This window comes from Dipodomys merriami, unplaced genomic scaffold (genome assembly GCF_024711535.1).
Source record: "Dipodomys merriami isolate MVZ:Mamm:240054 unplaced genomic scaffold, mDipMer1.0.p SCAF_20, whole genome shotgun sequence".
NCBI lineage: Eukaryota > Metazoa > Chordata > Mammalia > Rodentia > Heteromyidae > Dipodomys > Dipodomys merriami.
In genome coordinates, this window is record NW_027203382.1 from 19820841 (window position 1) to 19840970 (window position 20130).

Sequence of the window (20130 nt, forward strand, 5' to 3'; positions counted from 1 at the left end):
GTGTGTGTGTGTGTGTGTGTGTGGTAAATGATAAACAAATCCGGAAGGATTCTGAATGTTAGCATTTACAATTCCCTAAATCCTTATTCAAAGATAGTTATTCTGAATAGCAAGATACTAAGACTCACAATATGCCTTTTAAATGTATATTAATAAAATCTATGCTTATCTAGCATCAAGAATTTTTAAATAAGAGAATTCAGGAATAAAAGGATGTTTCCAAACAAAGTATATAAAATATAAAAAGAATATAAGCATGCATATACACCGAAAATGGTATGGTTTCTACAAAGAATTCTATCCATTCCAGACCAAAACAAATGCAAAGAATTTTCCAAAACTATCCATTGTATTAACAAATATTGCAAAGGTGGCTCATGCAATACAATTCTTCCTTATGGACCAAAACAAATCATACCCCCCCAAAACAAATTTTACTTGGATGAGTGGAAAACAGAGAAAGACATTAGAAATGTATTTGTTCCTCAAAAAGGATATTTGTTTAAATTACTTTTCTCAAGCCCAAACTAATTATCACCTTGAAATTCCCTAAAGAATTCTCTGAACTTTGATAATTCAAAGGTACTCTGATTTATTTGCAAATAGACAATGTTCTTCAATTTCAGAAACACCTCCTAAGCCAACCATGTGTCTTGGCTTACATGAAGCTTCCCATTTCACACAGTTATAACATATATGACCCTGATGTGTATACTATTTCCTCCATACTGAGACAAAAGTAATTTAATACTAACATTTGGCATTGAGACCAAAACTGAAATCCTTTTATTTCTATTTTCCCCTCTGAATGGGTTTGGAAATGCTCATTTACAAATGCTTTCCCATAGGCTATTATGACAATTAGCTAAAAAGTTCAGAAAAAAAAATTACCAGGAAGAACAAAACAATTTTATTTATTTATTTATTTATTGGCAGTCATGGGGCTTGAACTCTGCGCCTGGGTGCTGTCTGAGTTCTTCAGCTCAAGGCTAGTGCTCTACCACTAGAGCCACAGCACCACTTCCAGTTTTTTGGTGGTTAATTGGAGATAAGAGTTGTTAGCATTGGGCTGGGAAGATGGCTCAGTGGTAGAGCACTTTCCTTGCATGCCTGAGGCCCCGGGTTCGATTCCTCAGCACCACAAAAGAAAAAAGCCGGAGGTGGCGCTGTGGTTCAAGTGGTAGAGCGCTAGCCTTGAGCTGAAGAGCTGAGGGACAGCGCCCCGGCCCAGAGTTCAGGCCCCATGACCGGACCCAAAAAAAAAAAAATTGTTAGCATATCCTCCCCCACCCTCCTCTGGTCCTCAGCTCCACCCACCTGAGCTCCTCCCTACCTTGGAGTTGCTGCCAGATGGCTGGACACTCCGTCTTTGCCCAGACCTACCTGCGAATGCACCTACCTCACCTCACTTCCAACCCCAGACCCACCTGCCACCTGGAGGGGCACATGCCTTGTGTTCCCTCTAATAAACCTTACAGTAATCTTTCTCCTGTTCCCACATGCCTCTTCGTGGTCCCCTGGGATGGTCATGGGGTTATAACATTAGTCTCATGGACATTCCTGCCCAGGCTGGCTTTGAACCATGAGCCTCAGATCTGACTGCTGAGTAGCTAGGAGTACAGGCGTGAGCCACCAGCACCCAGCCAAAACATTTTTTTAAACTTAATTTTATTTAGATATTATATTATTAGATTAATATATTTTATATTAACATTACATATTAAGTGTTCCTTCATTTAGATATTAAACATTTCCTAAAGAATGAGTGTCAGGGTCATATAGTAAAGCAGTCTTTTCTTTTCTGAAATAACAAGTTAACCCTAAACGCTTGCTCAGGCTGAAGATCACTTACACAGCACCTTCATCACTGCAGTGTGAGTTGCCACTGTCCACTGTTGTCTTTTGACTAAGTGTTTCATCTGCAAGGTCCAGCCATGTCTGATTCTTAAATTTAATTATGATTCTTTTGGCCCAGAAGAGAATGCAGGGAATTCCATCAATGGAGACATTAATCGGGTTATTATGGCTGAAAGCATTCCAGTGTTGTTTTTCTAAGTGTCCGTCTTTGCTCAGATTGTAGTTAGGAGCCTAGTTAACCAAATAAAAGAAAGTTAAAAGATGATCTTCTTTGTTGTTCACAGTAGAAAAGTCTTCCTAATTCTAAGGGTCTAATATGTATCCTATAATGATATACAAAGAGATTGTATATTTATTAAAATCCAATAAATGTACAGCACAAGAAACAAGAAGTGAACCAGTTTCTCTTATACAAAATACAGATAAAAGAAAAATTATTTAAGAGGAGCAGCAATCCAAGCTCACCAATAATGAAAGATATGCTCTTACTATAGTGATTCTATCTGAAAAACTATAAAACCAGTTATTATAATCAAACTGGAAAAGAGCAAGTAAAATTAAGCACTTTAAGCACTAAAAATTTATCACTATAAATTTCTCTACCCAAAGTTTGAGCAAGAATGTTAATTATTAATAGATTATTCATATTTTCATAATAGCTCTGACATAATGGAAAAGTGCATTTTTAAGGGCAGATTACAAACTAATTTCATAACATATCCTACCTGTGTCATAGGTATTATTGTGAAATTCTGGTCTGGTTTCATATCTCCATTTTTCTGTTGATCTGTCAAATAATTAATGACATGAGTACCAAGTCTAAATGTCACCAATTTTCTACTGTAATTGAATAAAAACATTGTGAAATATATCAGCATTGAACTTATTTGGGGTCATAGTTTAGAAAACACTAGTTTAAAAGCTTTTCACATGAGGGATATCTATATATAAACACTACCGGTCAGGAAATAGTTCACCAAATAAATCTTTATTCCCTGCCCCCAAGAAACCATTAGGGCAATTACAGGTCTTACCACTCACAACCACTTCTTTATTTGAAGATGTTTGAGAACTGAAATAGAAAAAAGAAAGAAAGAAAGAAAGAAAGTTAATGCTGGGAAAATATCTAAAATTCAGATTTTACATGAATTTAAAAATATTTTGGATATTTAAAAAATATTGGATATTTAAAAATATCCAAGCACCAGTGGCTCACACCTATAAACAGAAACTACAATCTAACTAAGGATCACAGTTCAAAGCCAGCTCAGGCAGGAAAGTTCATGAGAATCTCATTTCCAATTAACCACCAAAAAGCTAGAAGTGTAGTTGTGAACTCACGTGATAGAGCACCAGCTTTGAACAAAAAAGCTAAGGGACCACACCCAGATGCTAACTTCAAGCCCCAGTGCCAGCATTATTAAAAAAAAAAAAAAAAAAAAAGATGATGATGAAATGTGTGTGTGTGTGTGTGTGTGTGTGTGTGTGTGTGTGTGTGCATATTCATCTTACTGCATCTCAGAGAGGAGGAGCAGAGCCATAACCTCTCAAAACTGCTCATATTAATAATGATTTGAAGGTTCATCATGGCCCTACCTAGAACAAAAAAACACATTCCTGCCATTATACTCAGTAAGTCCCCAGCTCATTCCTCTTTTTTTCTCTCTCTCTCTGCTCCAGATATATGGCATTCATTTCCTGTTTCATTGTCCCTTCTTCCTAAAAAGAAAGTCAAAGCTGGGCACCATTGGCTCACACCTGTAATCCTAGCTACTCAGAAAGCTGAGATCTGAGGATCTCAGTTCAAGGCCAGCCTAGGCAGGAAATCCTTGAGACTCTTACTTCCAATTAATTACCAGAAAACAGAAGTGGTGCTATGGCTCAAAGTGATAGAGTACTAGCCTTGACCAAAGAGCTCAGACACAGTACCCAGGCAGCAACAGCAACAGCAAGAGAAGGGGGGGGGGGGAAGGAAGGAAGGAAGGAAGGAAGGAAGGAAGGAAGGAAGGGAGGAAGGAAGGAAGGAAGGGAGGAAGGAAGGAAGGAAGGAAGGAAGGAAGGAAGGAAGGAAGGAAGGAAGGAAGGAAGGAAAGAAAGAAGGAAGGAAAGAAAGAAGGAAAGAAAGAAAGAAGGAAGGAAAAAAGAAAGAAAGAAAGAAAGAAAGAAAGAAAGAAAGAAAGAAAGAAAGAAAGAAAGAAAGAAAGAAAGAGAAAGAAAGAAAGAAAGAAAGAAAGGAAGGAAGGAAGGAAGAAAGAAAGGAAGAAAGGAAGGAAGAGTTAAGATACCAGCTTATGTGCTTATTGTGTCCCATATTTTTCATTCACACCATAGTTCATATTCTATCATGGGGTTAGTTCATATTCTACCATGGGGTTAGTGAGAACCTCAACACTGGACTTGGTGTATAAAGAGCAAGGATGATGCCTATTTTGTTTATCACTGCAAGACCCAGTGCTTGACAGAGTGTCTAGCTACTAAAAAAAAAAAAAAAAGTCTGAAAATTTTGTTGCTTGTAGGAACAAATGAACAAATTCTCATATTGAAGTGGAAAGTGAGGCTGGGAAGGTGGCTCAGTGGTAGAGCACTTGCCTTGCATGCATGAAGCCTTGGGTTCGATTCCTCAGCACCATATAAGCAAAAAAGAAAAAAGCCAGAAGTGGCGCTGTGGCTCAAGTGGTAGAGTGCTAGCCTTGAGCTGAAGAGCTGAAGGACAGCGCCCAGGCCCAGAGTTCAGGCCCCCAAACCGGACCCAAAAAATAAATAAATAAATAAATAAAAATAAAGTGGAAAGTGGAAACGCACACAGGATTTCCCTTAGCTCCAAAACTAGATCCAACCTGTGGAGTGACTGTAAAAAAAGAAGAATAGTCTTCCACCCCACCTAAGCTTTGTAAAAAAAATAAATAAAAATAAAAATTCAACTTCCTTCCCATAGGCCTCAGAATCTTGAACAGTTCAATACAATCGAAAGATATTTTTAATTTTGGATCCATGATGTGAAAGACCATCCACAAAATAGCAATCTTTATTTCCTTCATAATGAATGTATATGCTGCACGGCTGGAATTGATTTATCTGATTTCTAAGATCTATGGATTTCTAAACTCATTACGCTTGTCTTAAAAATAGAATTGAGGTTTTTATAAGTCTTGGTGTACATGGTACTAGTATAATACCCAAATCAGTCATTTCTGTAAATGGTAGGGAGACATAACTAAGCTTTAACACTTATGGAATATTTATAGTTTATGATTCAAAATTAAACCTGAAGGAAAGTACCAATTGACTTGAAAGAAAGAGAAAAAAATCAAACTCCTGTACTTACAGCTTTTGCAGCTTCTGACAAGAATACTTTAGGTTTTGTCAGATCATCCTGCTTGCTGCTATGCTTTGTGTTCACACTACATTCCCTGATGCATTTGTTGAGATGGTACCGTACATCGTGAATAATTGGGAGATATGACATAAATTAACTGTGGAATATGCTTTTATAGAGAAATATCTATATGCTACCTTGTATGGCAGGGAAAGAAACCAAAAGAATACTAGAAATAAAAATAGTGCTTGTGTTAATAGTAAATACTATATATCACACACAATTACCTTCTACTAGTTAAAATTATTTTAATACCTTTTCTTTGAGGAACAGGTTATATCTTTTTGAGGCTTTTACTTTCTTTCCTTTACACTGTTCTCACATAATACTTGCTGGAAATTTTAGGAAATTAACATTTACTTGTAAGTATGAAGAATGCTGAACAGTGATTTGAAGAGTCATATACTCTGGTACAAAATGCACTATTTATTTGATATCTTAAGCAAATTACCCTTGACTCTCCTAATAATGTTCATATTGCAATCTCTTAATTATCATTCTGGTTTAATAACCTTAGTAACTAATCATATGATATAAGCTGGCTTATCCATTTTGAACTATAAACACAAACAAATGTAGACAAGCCATAATGAAATTACAGAACCACCCAATTTAATACTTGCACTGAAGTTCACAAATGTGTGGCATTAAAAGAACTGTGGTTACTCACCTTACATTCTTCCTGGAAAATATCTGTTCCAAAGTTAGTGAAAATCCCATACATAAAAAAAGAAGTGCAAAACCAAATAAGATTTTTCTTCCCATTAAGAAATGAATGTTTCTTCAAACCAAGCACATCTGTTAATTCATAATGCAGAGCAGAAGCAGTACATGCTGTGTGACTGAAAGCATCTTCAACCAATAAAAGGACAGCTCTCTCAGAATGTATTATGTGGGGAAGAGAAAGGGAGGGACTTGATCATGCTTCATTTAGACTATAAAGTGAAACTAATATTTATATTTGTTGTTATTTACCTAACTGAAAAATTACTAGGGAGCAGGTTCTTAGACAATACATTTGCCATGGTAACAAAACATTTGTTTTGTTACTATAATGTAACTCTTAATAGGGTTCTCATCCTAGTTTTCAAGAAGTTACTAGATCCTCTCTAATGTCTATGAAGTACATATATTTTACGTGCATTTTCCAGGTGAATGAGTTGGTTAAAAATATCTGGAACATAAATAAATGTGTATCTATATCCTATTTCATAGTTTTCCATTAAATTCATGACTGCTGAGAGACAATGAAGGTGATCTTGAAGAAAGGGCACAGGCTTTGGAGTCAAGCACTTAGTGCATCAGACTCACACTAAGCAAGCTGTTTTCTTTCCTATACCTCATTTCCTCCTCTGCAACATGGTGGCTCACACCAGTAATCCTAGCTACTCAGGAGGCTGAGATCTAAGGATCATAGTTCAAAGCCAGCCCGAGCCTAGCAAGAAAAGCTGTGAGATTCATATCTCCGATTAGCCGCCAAAAAGCCAGAAGTAGAGCTGTGGATCAAGTAGTACAGCAGGAACAAAAAAGCTCAGAGACATCATGCAGACCTTGAGTTTAAGCACACACCACAGTACACACACAAAGAATTTTTGTGGCTGGAGGCAGTGGCTCATGCCTGTAATAATAGCTAATCAGGAGGTTGAAGTTGCTAGAAACACAGTTGGAAGTGAGGCCAGGCCAGACAGAGAAAAATCTATGACAATCTATCTCCAAAAGAATCAACAAAAAGCCAAGCTGTAAGCATGGCTCAAGTGGTAGAGTACCAGCTGATCACATAAAACGGTTCTGAGTTTAAATTCTAGAAGTACATAGAGTTAGGAGCAGGTCTCAAAGTAGTAGAACACCTGCCTGTCAAGGACAGGTCCTAGGTTCAAACACCAGTACCACTGAAAAAGAAGTTATTGTAACGATTGAGATGGCAGATGAAAGTCTCTTCTTACTTCAGTGCTCAGCCAAGCAGAGTATCTATTTTTATTCCTTCTTTGCTTGTCTCTACTCCCACTCTTCTCTCCAAAGACCTGCAAAACAAAATACAGTATGATGGAACAAACAACAATATCCCTAAAAGTTGTTTGACATTTTTAAGAATACAATTTAAATGCCACAGTAAAGAAATACTCTTCTAAAATAAAGCATCAGCCTTTTGAACCCCTAGGGAGCTTGACTTTTAGTTTCCTCTTGGTACTGGTTTAAATCCCGGGGTTTAAATCCCGGGCTACATGGTTGATTTTCAGGCCCTATACACTTGAGTCATATGCCCAGTCCTTCAGCCACACCCCTAATCCTTTGTGGTTTAGATATTTTTATTTTATTTTACTTTATTTGTGAACATATTGTACAGAGGGGTTACAATTACATGGGCAGGATAATGCATACATTTCTTACCAAGCATTGCAGCCTCCTCCTTTGTTTACCCTTTACATCCCTTCCCAGCCTCCCCCCTCCCCCCCAATCCTCCCCTCCCTCCCCCTCCCCCCCCCCCCCTGGTTTAGATATTTTTGAGATGGAATCTCATGTTTTTGCTCCAGCGAGCCTAAACCAAGGCCTCCTTGAATAACAGGAATCAAGAACAATATTGTTCAACAGAAATATATATATATATATGTATAATTTTAAATGTTCTAGTAGTCACACTGAAAGAAGTAAAAATGAATACATGAACTTAATTTTAATAATATATTTATTTAACTCATCTGAAACAGTAGTGTCAAACATTATTTTTAAAGAATCCTTAATAAGATTTTTTTCTCCAAGCCTGAAATCGATACACTTACAATTCACAATACAGACCAGCTAAATTTCAGATGTTATATAAACACACCAAACTCACAGCCACTGACTAAATCATGCAGATACAGAATATCTCTGCAGTTGGCAAAGCAGAAGTTCCCAGTGGCAGTGCTTGCTCCTCAAGTCCTAGTGAGGAGGTGAGAGCTCAAGACCGGTTTGCATTGCACTGAGATTGAAAAGCCATAATGTTAGCCCCTGAGTATTTGTTTTATTTTGGGTCCAGTAGTGGGCCTGAACTCTGAGCCTGGGAGCTGCCCCTCAGCTCTTCAGCTCGAGGCTAGCGCTCTAGCACTTGAGCCATAGCGCCACTTCTGGCTTTTTTTTTTTTTTTTTTTTTTTTTTTTTTTTTTTTTTTGCTTATGGGTGCTGAGGAATTGAACCCAGGGCCTGAAGCATGCAAGGCAAACGCTTTACCACTGAGCCACCTTCCCAGCCCCGCCCCTGAGTATTTGTATGAGCCTCTTTCATAGAAATATTCTCAGATGATGGTTTCAAATACCAACACATAAAATTTTAAATCAATTTTATGTCCAGATAAACCTAAAATTTATTATAGCATTCTTCCTGTTGTTGAAAGACTACCACTTTGCTAAGAATATTCAAGGCAGAATAATTAATAGCTAGTTAAATTTCACACATGTTTCAGAATAGGATTCACACTTAAGATGTGATTGTATGAAAATAGCTCATCTTGTGACTTTGAAGGAGAAAAGCAGCAGCAAAAAATGCTAATTGTATAGCTGCAGGGTGTAAAGCACTCAAATCTTATTTGCCTGGTGTTGTACCTGCCTGTTCAGATTGCTCCAGAGTCTCTTTCAAGAACTGTGAGAAGGCTGACATTTTACCACTTAGAAGCTGGCCACTTAGAAGATAATAAGTTGGGCTGCCAGTTGTATACATGCTGGCAGAAGATAAAAGACTCCTGAATTAGAAACAAAGGATTTTGTTACCACACCACACAGTAAACCACATGATTATCATTATATCCATGTCTGTGTCCCATGCCTATGGAGCAATGCACTGGCCCTGATAGTATCCATACTGTGCTTCATTTCAAGAGAAAACCCCTGAGCTTGAGGCTATCGATTGACTATGCAGTGTTCCTGCAAAAGGCTCCTATGTGTTGAAGGTGTGATCCCTATCTGTTAGCACTACCAAGAGGTGATTGGTTCTTGAAAATGTTAACTTCGTCTGTGGATAACCCACTGATGACTTCATAGATTAATAGGCTCTTAGAATGTGGGGCCTGGCTGGAGGAAGTAGGTTCCTGGAGGTGTGCCCTTGAAGAGTGTTTCTTAGCCTTCACCCCTTTGGGCTTTCTTTGCTCCTGGCTGCCAAGAGGTGAGAAGCCTCCTCTGCTACATGCTCCTTCCACGGTGATGTTCTGCCAAAATGAACATCCACTCTCTTAAGTTGTTCTCAAGTATTTTGTCATGACGATGAAAATCTAACACACTTGAAGAGTCCCACTCTATTGTAAAGTTTAGTGAGGCCACCTGACCTTTGCTCTGTAGGGAAATTCAACTTCTATCTTCCAAGGCTAAACAAATCTGCCACTTGCTACAGAACAAGAACTATTTCTATTTTTCAAGGCTATTCATGTGAAAGAGGGGGAAAATACAGAAGAAAGATGAGTGCCTCACTCATAACATATACAGAAAACATAGAGGCACATGCAAATTTTTCCTTCAACAATTTGAAAACAGGAAGCTATATATCTATGCAGCCTTCTTCTCAACTAAAAAGAACTCTAATCAGCTTCTTTATTTTCTGGTTTGCAATGTATTTCTAAATCAATGTTACTTGACATATTGAATATAAAAATCTATCTTTCTATAATCATATACAATCATATATATACATATATATATATATATATATATATATATATATATATATATATACCTGTAATCACATATATAACCATGTAGAGCTGCATTCCCACGGGTAAAAAGATGTCTGAAAATCTGACTGAAGATTTAAGATTTAAGACTCATATAGCAAATGCACAGTCTCTATTTATCTAGTACATAGCCTCAGATCAAAAATTGCATTAGTCAAATGTTAAAGTATTGATCATTTTCTTTTCACAGTTACTCAAAATCCAAATCAATCTACCTCCCACAAAGCCTACAATGGCATGACCTCTGCCACTCTTTCTCATTACATTTGATGCCAGCTCTTTCTTTTGACCATGTTTCAATCACATAAACTTGCACTGGGCATTTCTTTTGCATCTGAATGATTATGCATGTATACTTCCTATTCACTTTCATCACAATTTTTATTGTTACCATATATCATAATTTACACTTAAAACATTTTTATGCTGTTTCCTAGTCAAAAAATTTGTTTTATAAAACTCAAGGACTATGTCTAATTTACTAATGAAATTAGTACTCATAATTCACAGAATAAATGAATGAACCTAATGAAAATGCTACATAATTGATTCCTACTTTGTGCCACATTAACTATGACTCCCACCAGAGCCTGAATTTTTAGGTAACTATAATTGGAAAATCAATTCCATATTTTTACTAGTGAGTCACAACCATATGGCATGAAGTGGAAATAAATTATGAAATAACATCAAGGTTATACCACTTCACTAGCAAAATATCAAAGTCCACACTTCTTGCTCCTTATGAGTTGTGCTTAAGAGGGGGCCTAGCATATAACTATCAAGTTCCAGCCTAATTCCTGCCATGATTCCCACCCATTTCCATCAGATCAACTTCTGAGTTGATTAGAATCAAGATAGTAAATTAAGTAATTAAAAATTCTTTTAATTTAAATGTTGATGTTTCTCATTTTAGATTTCACTTTCACTTCATGGAACATAGATAATGTGCAAGATTAGTAAGACATGTTCATGTTGTAAACTACTTGAGCTAAATAGAAACAGAAGTCCTACTCTTGCATAAGTTTGCCCATTCAACAAACATTGGTTGACAAGGAGTTTTTTTTTTCCTTGCTTGCTGTTTTTGTTTACTTTTCCTTTTGTCTGGTTCATTTATCTATTTTTGGGAAGATAAGAGGGGCACAGAAATGGAGGGACAAAGGGAGAACAAATGCAGCAATGATATTCACTATACACGATGTTAAAAAATTGTGGGTGGAGATGGGAGGGAAAAATTGAGAGAGGGAGGGAAGGGGTGACATTGTCCAAAAAGAAATGTATTCTTTATCTGACTTATGTAACTGTAACCCCTCTGTACATCATCTTTACAATAACACTTAAAAATACATGAAGAAAACAAACAAACAAATAAATGTTGATTGGTATTGTGTTAGATTTTTTACAAGGAATAGATTTTTTTTGTGGGGGGGTCAGGTCATGGGGCCTGAACGATGTCCCTCAGATCTTCAGCTCAAGGCTAGCGCTCTACCACTTGAGCCACAGCGCCACTTCCGGCTTTTTTCTTTTTGCTTATGTGGTGCTGAGGAATCGAACCCAGGGCCTCAGGCATGCAAGGCAAGAGCTCTACCACTGAGCCACCTTCCCAGCCCCTTTACTGGGAATAGAAAGCTTAAAAAACAAACAGCCCAGCTAAGTGCCGGTGGCTCATGCCTGTAATCCTAGCTACTCAGGAGGCTGAGATCTGAGGGTCGTTGTTCAAAGCCAGCCCAGGCAGGAAAGGCCATGAGACTCTTATCACCAACTAGCCACCAGAAAACCAAAGTGGTGCTGTGGTTACAGTGGTAGAGCGCTAGCCTTGAACTGAAGCGCACAGTGACAGCTCCCTGGCCCAGAGTTCAAGACCCATGACAGACAAAATAAAATAAAATAAAATAAAAATAATAAAAGCAAAAAACAGCCCTTGCATACAATAATATGTAGAAATGTAAATACATAACTGCTTACAGCAAGTAGCTTTAGAATTTGCACCCAGCAAACCAATAAGGTTTTTGGGGCCAGTCCCTCCTCCACCCTAGGCAACAATTGATAAAAGTAAACAAAAAAGAGGGACAAGAATAGAGAAAAGACACCTCTATAGGGATTTATGCCACTTACATTGTCAAAGAACTATAATTTCAAGGATTTGCTAAATGATATATTTAATGTTGCAGTAGAGGTCTTTAGTAAAATGGAAAGACCTCCTCCACCTTCAAAGATTTTCTCATTGGGTATCTCTAAGGATACTCACCTTGACAGAAAAGGAAATCAGAATTTTAATTCACTGGAATAAAATGCAATTTGAGAATATGTGCCACATGATGCTTGAGGGCCCCATTTATAACAAGAGCATAATAATTTTTTGGACGGAAACTGTCACACTTGAAGAGAGAAAACACTATAAACCACTATTTAGTGATAAATCTAAGATATTATTTTCTAAATAGGCAATATAAATTTGGAAATTTTAATTGAAAAGCCATCTATGTAAACTTTAAAGTTCATGTATAGATGAGCACCTTGTTCCACAGTATGTGAGGTGACCACATTGTAGGATTATTCATTGCAGCTATCCTCATAAATCATAAGACTACAACATGTTCAAAAAGTAAAATTTTCTAACTCAGAAAAATTACTACTGTCATTTTGCATAACTACATAAATCCTTCATTTCTTGTTTTTATCCCCTTTCTTCCTTCTTCCTTTGATTCTTTTTCAATTTAAGAGGAAAAAAGTCTTGCTCTCAATAAAATCCTTTAAGCAATAAAAATCAATATGAAATGTCCAATTTTATGCTCACTTTGATAGTTTTATATATTATAATCATTTACATGCTGGGTTTTTTTTATAATCTAGAAATAATTTTGATGAATATTTTACTGTGAGATGTGTCACTTGGATCACAAGAGATCAACTGTCCCCCACTGAATTCATAGCACAGATCTGGTTCAACTTAATTTTTAAATCTCTCCAGGGAAGAAGATTCTAAAATTTAATATCCCCAGGCAGTGAGGAAAATTATCTTTCTTTTCTTAGAATTCAAAAGGCCCCTGCTGAAATAGAAGCTTATTTTCCTTTGTTTGGTTCTCAGCCAACCTAGGGAACACCTGAAGAATAACATTTAATATGCATATTAAAAGTATAGCTCTCTTCCAAGAATTTCACAAAGGGCATCAAGGAACAGCTTTGTCAATCCTTCCTAGATCTGCACAGAGGTTTAATTATAATAACAGGATTTTTAAAAAAGCAGCCTGAATCTTAGTAAGATTACATGGAAGCATACACTTGTTTCTTTATTTCCACCTTCGAATAGATGTGAGAAGAAATAATCACTGCACCAAACAGCAGCTGGAATGAAAGGATAAGAAATCTCATTCATTTTGGATAAAGGAAAAATTATATTTAATAATTTAATCAGGTAAAATGAAACACTCAACATTCATCACCAGTAGTTACACAGAGCGTGTAATCATAGGTCTTGCTCTCACTGCTTCTTATTCTCACTTAAAACTATGACTTCAACTTGTCACATTTCCATAGCAACTGCTGCCTCCAATTTTGTAGTTAAAGCACCAGGAATAATTTCTAACTAGGCTAAATGCTCCCACATTAATTGTCAAGCTTGCTAACCTTTCTCCAGCATCACCTGGGTGTGGTGGTGCATGGGATCTCAGAACTGAGACATGAAGATCTTGGCTTTGTCTGGGCTACACAGTTACCTATGTCAAACAAATAAACAATAACAACATAAAGGAAGCAACATCACCCTAAGTCTCACCAGCTGACCTAATTTATGATGACAGGTTATTCTTAGTTGAGGGAAGTGGGCATCTCAAAAAAATAAAAATATACTTTACCCCACCTGTGTGCTAAATTAATTGAGAAATAAAAGCATACCCCCTTAAATATCTCCTATCATACTATAAAAGGCCAGGATTATGAAAAGGTTAGTATAGGATCAAAAGGGATTGTAATTAAATTTCTCTCCTGAGCAGACGGAGATGGCAGCCTATAATGGCAAGACTGGCTCTCATTTAGGTTAGAGAGGCCCTGCCTGGGAGAAACAAGAGAAACATATTCCCCCAGGGCAGGCTCAGTTTCCAAAAGAGAAAAGGAAAAAGGTGAAGATGTCCAGACTATTACTCCTAAAGTTGTCACACTCCACCTCTCCTCTCATGGATGGAATAAATGGCAGATACCAGTTCCATTAGCTGGACTCCTATTTGGAAGAAAACGCAGTAGGAAAAATGGAAAATTATTCTCTTTTCTCCACCAACTCAACAACACTGCAAGAGCTAACAAATACCAATTTTTTTGTAACATCTCTTGCAATTTGAAGATAAGTCAGAAAATTATTAGAAGAAAATACTTTCATCATAACAATTACAATCCTTAGTTTTCCCGATATTTCACTGCCTAGAAAACTATTTTCTATTTTGTGTCATGTTTATTTAATATTCATTAACATTTTTCACCTAAATTTAAAAGAATCAAACCAATATAAAAACCAACAAACACGTTTTGATTGAACAAATTATCTACTGGAAGTCTGTTTCTTCTTTGTTAAAAGCCAAATAATGGCATGTACAGCAGAGGAATCATTTAGAGGTTTAACAGAAATTATATGTGAGATCCTTCATAACCCCTAATGTAGTACTCAATGCACATTAGTGATAGCCAGGGGGTCTTTTCCTTTTTCTTTAACTTTTCAAGCTGATTCTTTTTTTGAGGAGTCTAATGAAGAAATTTAGAGTGTAATATCAAAGGATAACCCCATTTTCTTTTAGGTCCCAACTTAATTGAGTTTTTCATCAGGAAGTGAAAATTTCAAATTTTGAAACAAAAATAAAACCAATATAATAAACAAAAATAAAATATTGCTCTTTCTTCTCTTATCTAATGTATAGTAACTTGTGGCGAATAACACCCATTGACCACTGATTAATGCCTTCTTTGTGAGGGTTTCCTATTCTTTTCATTTATAGAAATACTTTGCTTCCCCAAGTTTAAGGATTTAAAACTTTTAGCCAGGTGCTCGTGGTTCCATCCTATAATCTTAGTAACCAGGACACTGATCTGAAAATTGCAGTTAAAGCCAAATGGGGCAGGAAAGTCTGCAAAGTTCTTATCTCTGGTTAACTACCAGAAAACCAGAAGTGGACCTGTGGCTCAAAGTAGCAGAGTACTTGAGTGAAAAAGCTTGGCCAGGCCTTGAGTTCAAGCCCCACTACCAACAATTTTTTTTAACTTGCTTAAAAAATTTTAGTGATTATATTTAATTTATGTCATCTCATCTTTTTCAAAAATTAATTTATTTTAAAACATTTCAGTTACAAATTGTATATATATTTTCAGTATTCAACATGTTTTAAAATATGTGTACAGTAAGGACTGGCTTAGTCAGGCTGATTAGCATACATATTACTTCAATAGTGATCATTTTTGTAGTATGAACAATTAATATTGATTCAACAACTTCCAAGTATAGTTTCCATGCTACTTGTTATTCCTTCTCATAAAATTTCTTATCATTTGACTTATGTCTCTTGATCCTTTGTACTAGTGATTTCCAAAGCACCAATTTACTTTCTAACTCCATGAACTTGAATTTTTTTCTTTTTTTTTTTTTCCTTTTTTTGGGGGGAGGGGGGGGTCCGGTCGTTGGGCCTGAACTCTGGGCCTGGGCGCTGTCCCTCAGCTCTTCAGCTCAAGGCTAGCGCTCTACCACTTGAGCAGAGCCACAGCGCCACTTCCGGCTTTTTTCTTTTTGCTTATGTGGTGCTGAGGAATCGAACCCAGGGCCTCAGGCATGCAAGGCAAGTGCTCTACCACTGAGCCACCTTCCCAGCCCTTGAATTTTTTTCTTGTTTTGATTGTTTTGGGGGGTCCTGGGGCTTGAACTTGGTGCTTGGGTGCTGTCCCTGAGCCTCTGTAGCTCAAGGATACTACTCTACCACTTGAGCCAAAGCTCCATTTCTTGCTTTTTCTGAGTAGTTCATTGGAGTTTCATGGACTTTTTTGCTCAGGCTGGCTTCTAACCGAAATAATCAGATCTCCCTGCCTCCTGAGTATCAAGGATTACAGGTGTGAACCACTAGTACTGGGCTCTTGTTTTGATTTTTTGAGACAACATATTGCTGTGTAGCCCAAGCTGGACTCAGACTTTCAATGCAGGATGGTCTTGTACTCAATTTCCTGCCTCAGCTTCTCAACTGCTAGGATTAAGGGTATACAGCCTGGCACAAATTTAACATTTTTAGATTCCACATATAAATGAGATCATGCAGTGTTTGCCTTTCCATGATCTCACTCCAAGCCATAGCTTTTCATAATATCTGTCTGATGACTTTCCTGACCCTCAGATCATTTATCTACTTGCCCACTTCGCATCCTGGCTAACAGGCACCTCAAAGTTAAAGCATTCTATATAGAACTCTTAATTTCCTCTAAAAAAATAAACCTGTTTTTCAGAATTTCCCCCTCACTAATCATCCGAATGCTCATTTGAAAGCAGAGGCTGGTAATAAATTTCACAACCTAGTCCTCAGCAAACTCGGTTCACTGTACCATAAACAAAATCTAATCATTTTTTTTTATCACCACCGAGGGTACACACGAATATCATTCCCATCTTTACAATTATTTCCTCACCAAATGACCTCAGGATTCCTTTTTAATTTTTTTTTCCTCTCACAACAGTCAGAGTAATCCCATAAAAATATAAATCCTATTTTGACAGTATCCAGCTCAAAACTTTACAACGCACTCAGCCAAAAGAAGAGTTAGCTAGGCTCTGCTATGGTACACATAAATACACATAAATACACACACACACACACACAGTCCCCTCTCACTTTACACGAAGGAATACAAGCTCTCTCTCAACTGCTGCAACCTCAGTGCACAAAGGCCTTCTAAAACCTTCTCTTTTTGTGTCGGTCGTGGGGCTTGGGAAGCTTGGATTTCTAATGACTACACAACGTCGTCTCACCAAACGCTACAAGTTACTGAGCCGAGAACGTCTAAGAGTGAGCGCAAACTAAGGCTACGAAGTGTAGCGTTCCAGCTCTTTCTCCTCCCACTCTAGCAAACGCCAAGGTCCGCCCCGCCCCTCCCGGGGGTTGCCAGGGGCGCCTGCACCGCGGACGATGTTGCGCAAAGTATTCTGGAACTTGTAGTCCTCGTTCTTTCTGTCTCTCACCGGAAAAAGAAACACCAATGCACACTTAAGAAAATTACACCGTGCGCAGAATTCCGACTCAGAAAAGTGGCGCCAATACTTCAGATGGCAACACAGGCATCGACTTTGGGACAGGCGCCGCATAGCCAGCTGCGATGGGGTCCTTAGCTAGGTGGGCGGGGCCCCGCTCGCGGTGGCTTGTGGCTCCTTCCGGGACGGCCTCTCTCTTTCGCTCAGGCCCGTGGCGCCGGCAGGATGGGTGAGCGGTGCGGGGTCGCGCTGCGGGGTGTTGGTGGGGACTTGGGGGATCCCGGGAGTGAGCAGGCGTGTGGAAGCCGAGTTAAGGGATGGGGGATCACCGGGATTTCCGTTGTTTCCGGGGAAATACCGCCGTGTGGCGCAGGGTCCGGCGCGGAAGGAGCGCATGTGGGCCGAGGCCGCCTGGGTCGCGCCGCGGGGCCGGGAGAGCTGCGGCCCGAGCTCGTCGCGGAGCCCTGGCTTCGGGGAATGGCGCCCCCCGGAGCGCCTCGGGCCCCTTGGAACATTGGTTGGGGGCGAGGGGAGGTCGTGGAGGGGGCTGGGGTTGGCGGGCCCGTGGGCCGCGAGCGTGGGGCACTTGGCTTAGAGGGTGTCATCCAGGTGAGGCCAGAAAGGGTGAGCCCAGTTTAGCGAACCATTTACAGGCATAACAGTGACTTTTAACTTACAGGCAAGTGTCGCGGTCTTCGTACTGCCCGGAAGCTCCGCAGTCACCGACGTGACCAGAAGTGGCATGATAAACAGTACAAGAAGGCCCATTTGGGCACAGCCCTGAAAGCCAACCCGTTCGGGGGCGCCTCCCATGCAAAGGGAATTGTGCTGGAGAAAGTGTAAGTGGAAAAGCCCCACTGTTTAAACGTGCCCTCTTAGAGTTCTTACAGGGCTTTTTTGGGTGGTCATGTTCATTTGGGGCATTTAAGGAGTATATAAGAGCAGTGTTGAATTTAAAAGTTGATTTCGTGTTTTGGGGGGAAAAAAGTTCCTTTCTTCAGATGCTTGAGTTACCGATTCAGACATATGAATTGGGTTTGGCTTAATGATGGTTCCATAGTGTTCTCTCACAGTAGTGGGATTCGAATTTGAACTGTCTAGTGTGGGGGGGAGCAGCTGTGCTAGGGTTTGAGTCAGGTCCCCAGGAGTAATTTTTCTTTTTTTTTTTGTCCTGAGGCTTGAACTCAGTCTGGGCACTGTCCCTGAACGTTTTTGTTCAAGGCTATAGCACTATCACTTTAAGCCACAGCTCCACATCCAGTTTCCTAATGGTTGATTATTCTCATGGCTTTTTCTTCCTTGGGCTGGCTTTTTTTCTTTTTATTGTGAAAATACTGTACAGAGGGGTTACAAGTTCATTTTTCTACCTAAGGACTTGTGCACCTCATTCTTGCAATGGGTCCACCTGTATCCCTAGTTAAACGATTTGTTTTTCCCCTTCCCCTCCACAAGTTATACTGACATAAAGTACAGTGAAAGCAGGAGTTATACCGTGAGGGAGGGACATACAAAGCAACAAAGAAATAATCTTAATAAATGTGTTAGAAACAATCGCGTGAAAGAAAAACATTTGAATACATGTCTTAGGGTTCATTTCCCTAACATCAACCTTTTCTGCTTGACTCAGACATATACTAGATACTGCAAATAAGGGAAACCATGGGACCTGTTTCTTTGGGCATGGCTTACTTCACTGAATATAATTTTTTCCAAGCCTTTCCATTTCCTAACAATGAGGCAATGTCATTCTTTCTGACAGAGGCATAGAATTCCATTGGGTATATGTACTTGGGCTGGCTTTGAACCTAGATCCTCAAGTATCAACCTCCTGGATTGGTAGGGCTAATTACCATTTAATTATGAAACTTAGTCGGAGAGAAACTTGGTTGAAATTACAGAATTGGAAACTGAATTGAAAATTTCAGTGTATTTCTGCTTAATGTATGTGGCTATTTTGAAAAGCTACCTCACTTTACTGTCACTTGTCTTTTAGAGGAGTTGAAGCCAAGCAGCCAAATTCTGCTATCAGAAAGTGTGTCAGGGTGCAGCTGATCAAGAATGGCAAGAAAATCACAGCTTTTGTACCCAATGATGGTTGCTTGAATTTTATTGAAGTGAGTATTTCATAATGTAGGGGGTTTTTTGGAGTGGGTGGCTTTCCAGTTTTTTAATCTGAATAGGAGTTACATGAAGGGGTATTCTGTGATTGCCACTAACATTCCAAGTAAACTTCTATTTTATTTCAGGAAAATGATGAAGTTCTAGTTGCTGGATTTGGCCGAAAAGGTCATGCTGTGGGTGACATTCCTGGAGTCCGATTTAAGGTCGTTAAAGTAGCCAATGTGTCTCTTTTGGCTCTATACAAAGGCAAGAAGGAAAGACCAAGATCATAAATTTCAATGATAAAAATACAATACTAATAAATTTTCATAGTCTGAAAAATACTTTGTATGTTATTCCTTTCTCATGCATCCACAAGGTTATGTCTGCTTAAATGATTTTAGAGATGAAAACAACTTTTTCTTTTCCCATAATAAAAGATAACATCCTCATAGAATATTTGGAAGTTGAGGGGAGAGGGGGAGTGGGGAAAAAGGGGTGAGGGGGCAGGGGGAGGATGGGAAGGGGAAACGAGGGAGGAGGCTACAATGCTTGATAAGAAATGTACTCATCTTGCCCATGTAGTTGTAACCCCTCTGTACTGTATTTTCACAATTAAAAAAAAAGAATATATGGAAGTTGAACAAATGCATAATCTAGAGTAGTATATTTAGGAAACTCACTGAATTCATAATGGTACGTAAGCAGTCCTCAGGTTTTTTTTCATTGAGCAGGGATCCTGGAAGTCCTTGGAAAATGCACATTCTCCAGTTTTCCAAGGTGGATTAAGTGATTCCAGTAATCATTAGACAACTTGATGGAAGTATGTGCTAAGCTGATCGAAGTATATGAGAGAAAAGATTAAAAACAGAAGAGACATTTATAGTGTGATAC

At 38.6% G+C, this 20130-nt stretch overlaps 2 protein-coding genes across 6 annotated transcripts in view; one reads left to right on the forward strand and one right to left on the reverse strand.

Annotated features, from left to right (window-relative positions):
- LOC138832831 (V-type proton ATPase subunit S1-like protein) overlaps nt 1-16999 on the reverse strand; it is a 28898-nt gene extending 11899 nt beyond the window's left edge. Inside the window, exons 1-6 of one of the 5 annotated variants that reach the window (XM_070030956.1) lie at nt 16918-16999; nt 13210-13274; nt 7177-7254; nt 2892-2929; nt 2583-2644; nt 1853-2088 (exon numbers count right to left, since the gene is read on the reverse strand). In XM_070030956.1, the coding sequence (XP_069887057.1) occupies nt 1853-2088; nt 2583-2624 (278 nt within the window). In that variant the 5' untranslated portion in view covers nt 2625-2644; nt 2892-2929; nt 7177-7254; nt 13210-13274; nt 16918-16999. Of the gene's footprint in view, nt 1-1852; nt 2089-2582; nt 2645-2891; nt 2930-5903; nt 6001-7176; nt 7255-8811; nt 8949-13209; nt 13275-16780 lie in introns of those variants that run through there. The other 4 variants (XM_070030957.1, XM_070030958.1, XM_070030954.1 and 1 more) reach the window with 4 other exon arrangements.
- Nucleotides 17000-17265: 266 nt separating this feature from the next.
- On the forward strand, nt 17266-19578 carry Rps23 (ribosomal protein S23). Its single transcript, XM_070031149.1, has 4 exons — nt 17266-17365; nt 17816-17975; nt 19130-19250; nt 19383-19578. Exons 1-4 carry the CDS (start codon nt 17362-17364, stop codon nt 19527-19529), a joined length of 432 nt encoding a protein of 143 aa, XP_069887250.1. The 5' UTR covers nt 17266-17361; the 3' UTR covers nt 19530-19578.
- The last annotated feature ends 552 nt before the right edge of the window (nt 19579-20130 follow it).

What these genes read in the sequence shown, in the direction of transcription:
- Rps23 (XM_070031149.1), top strand. An exon ending in GGAATTGTGCTGGAGAAAGT is followed by an intron (nt 17,976 to 19,129) that starts GTAAGTGGAAAA and finishes CTTGTCTTTTAG; the next exon opens with AGGAGTTGAAGCCAAGCAGC. An exon ending in GTTGCTTGAATTTTATTGAA is followed by an intron (nt 19,251 to 19,382) that starts GTGAGTATTTCA and finishes ATTTTATTTCAG; the next exon opens with GAAAATGATGAAGTTCTAGT.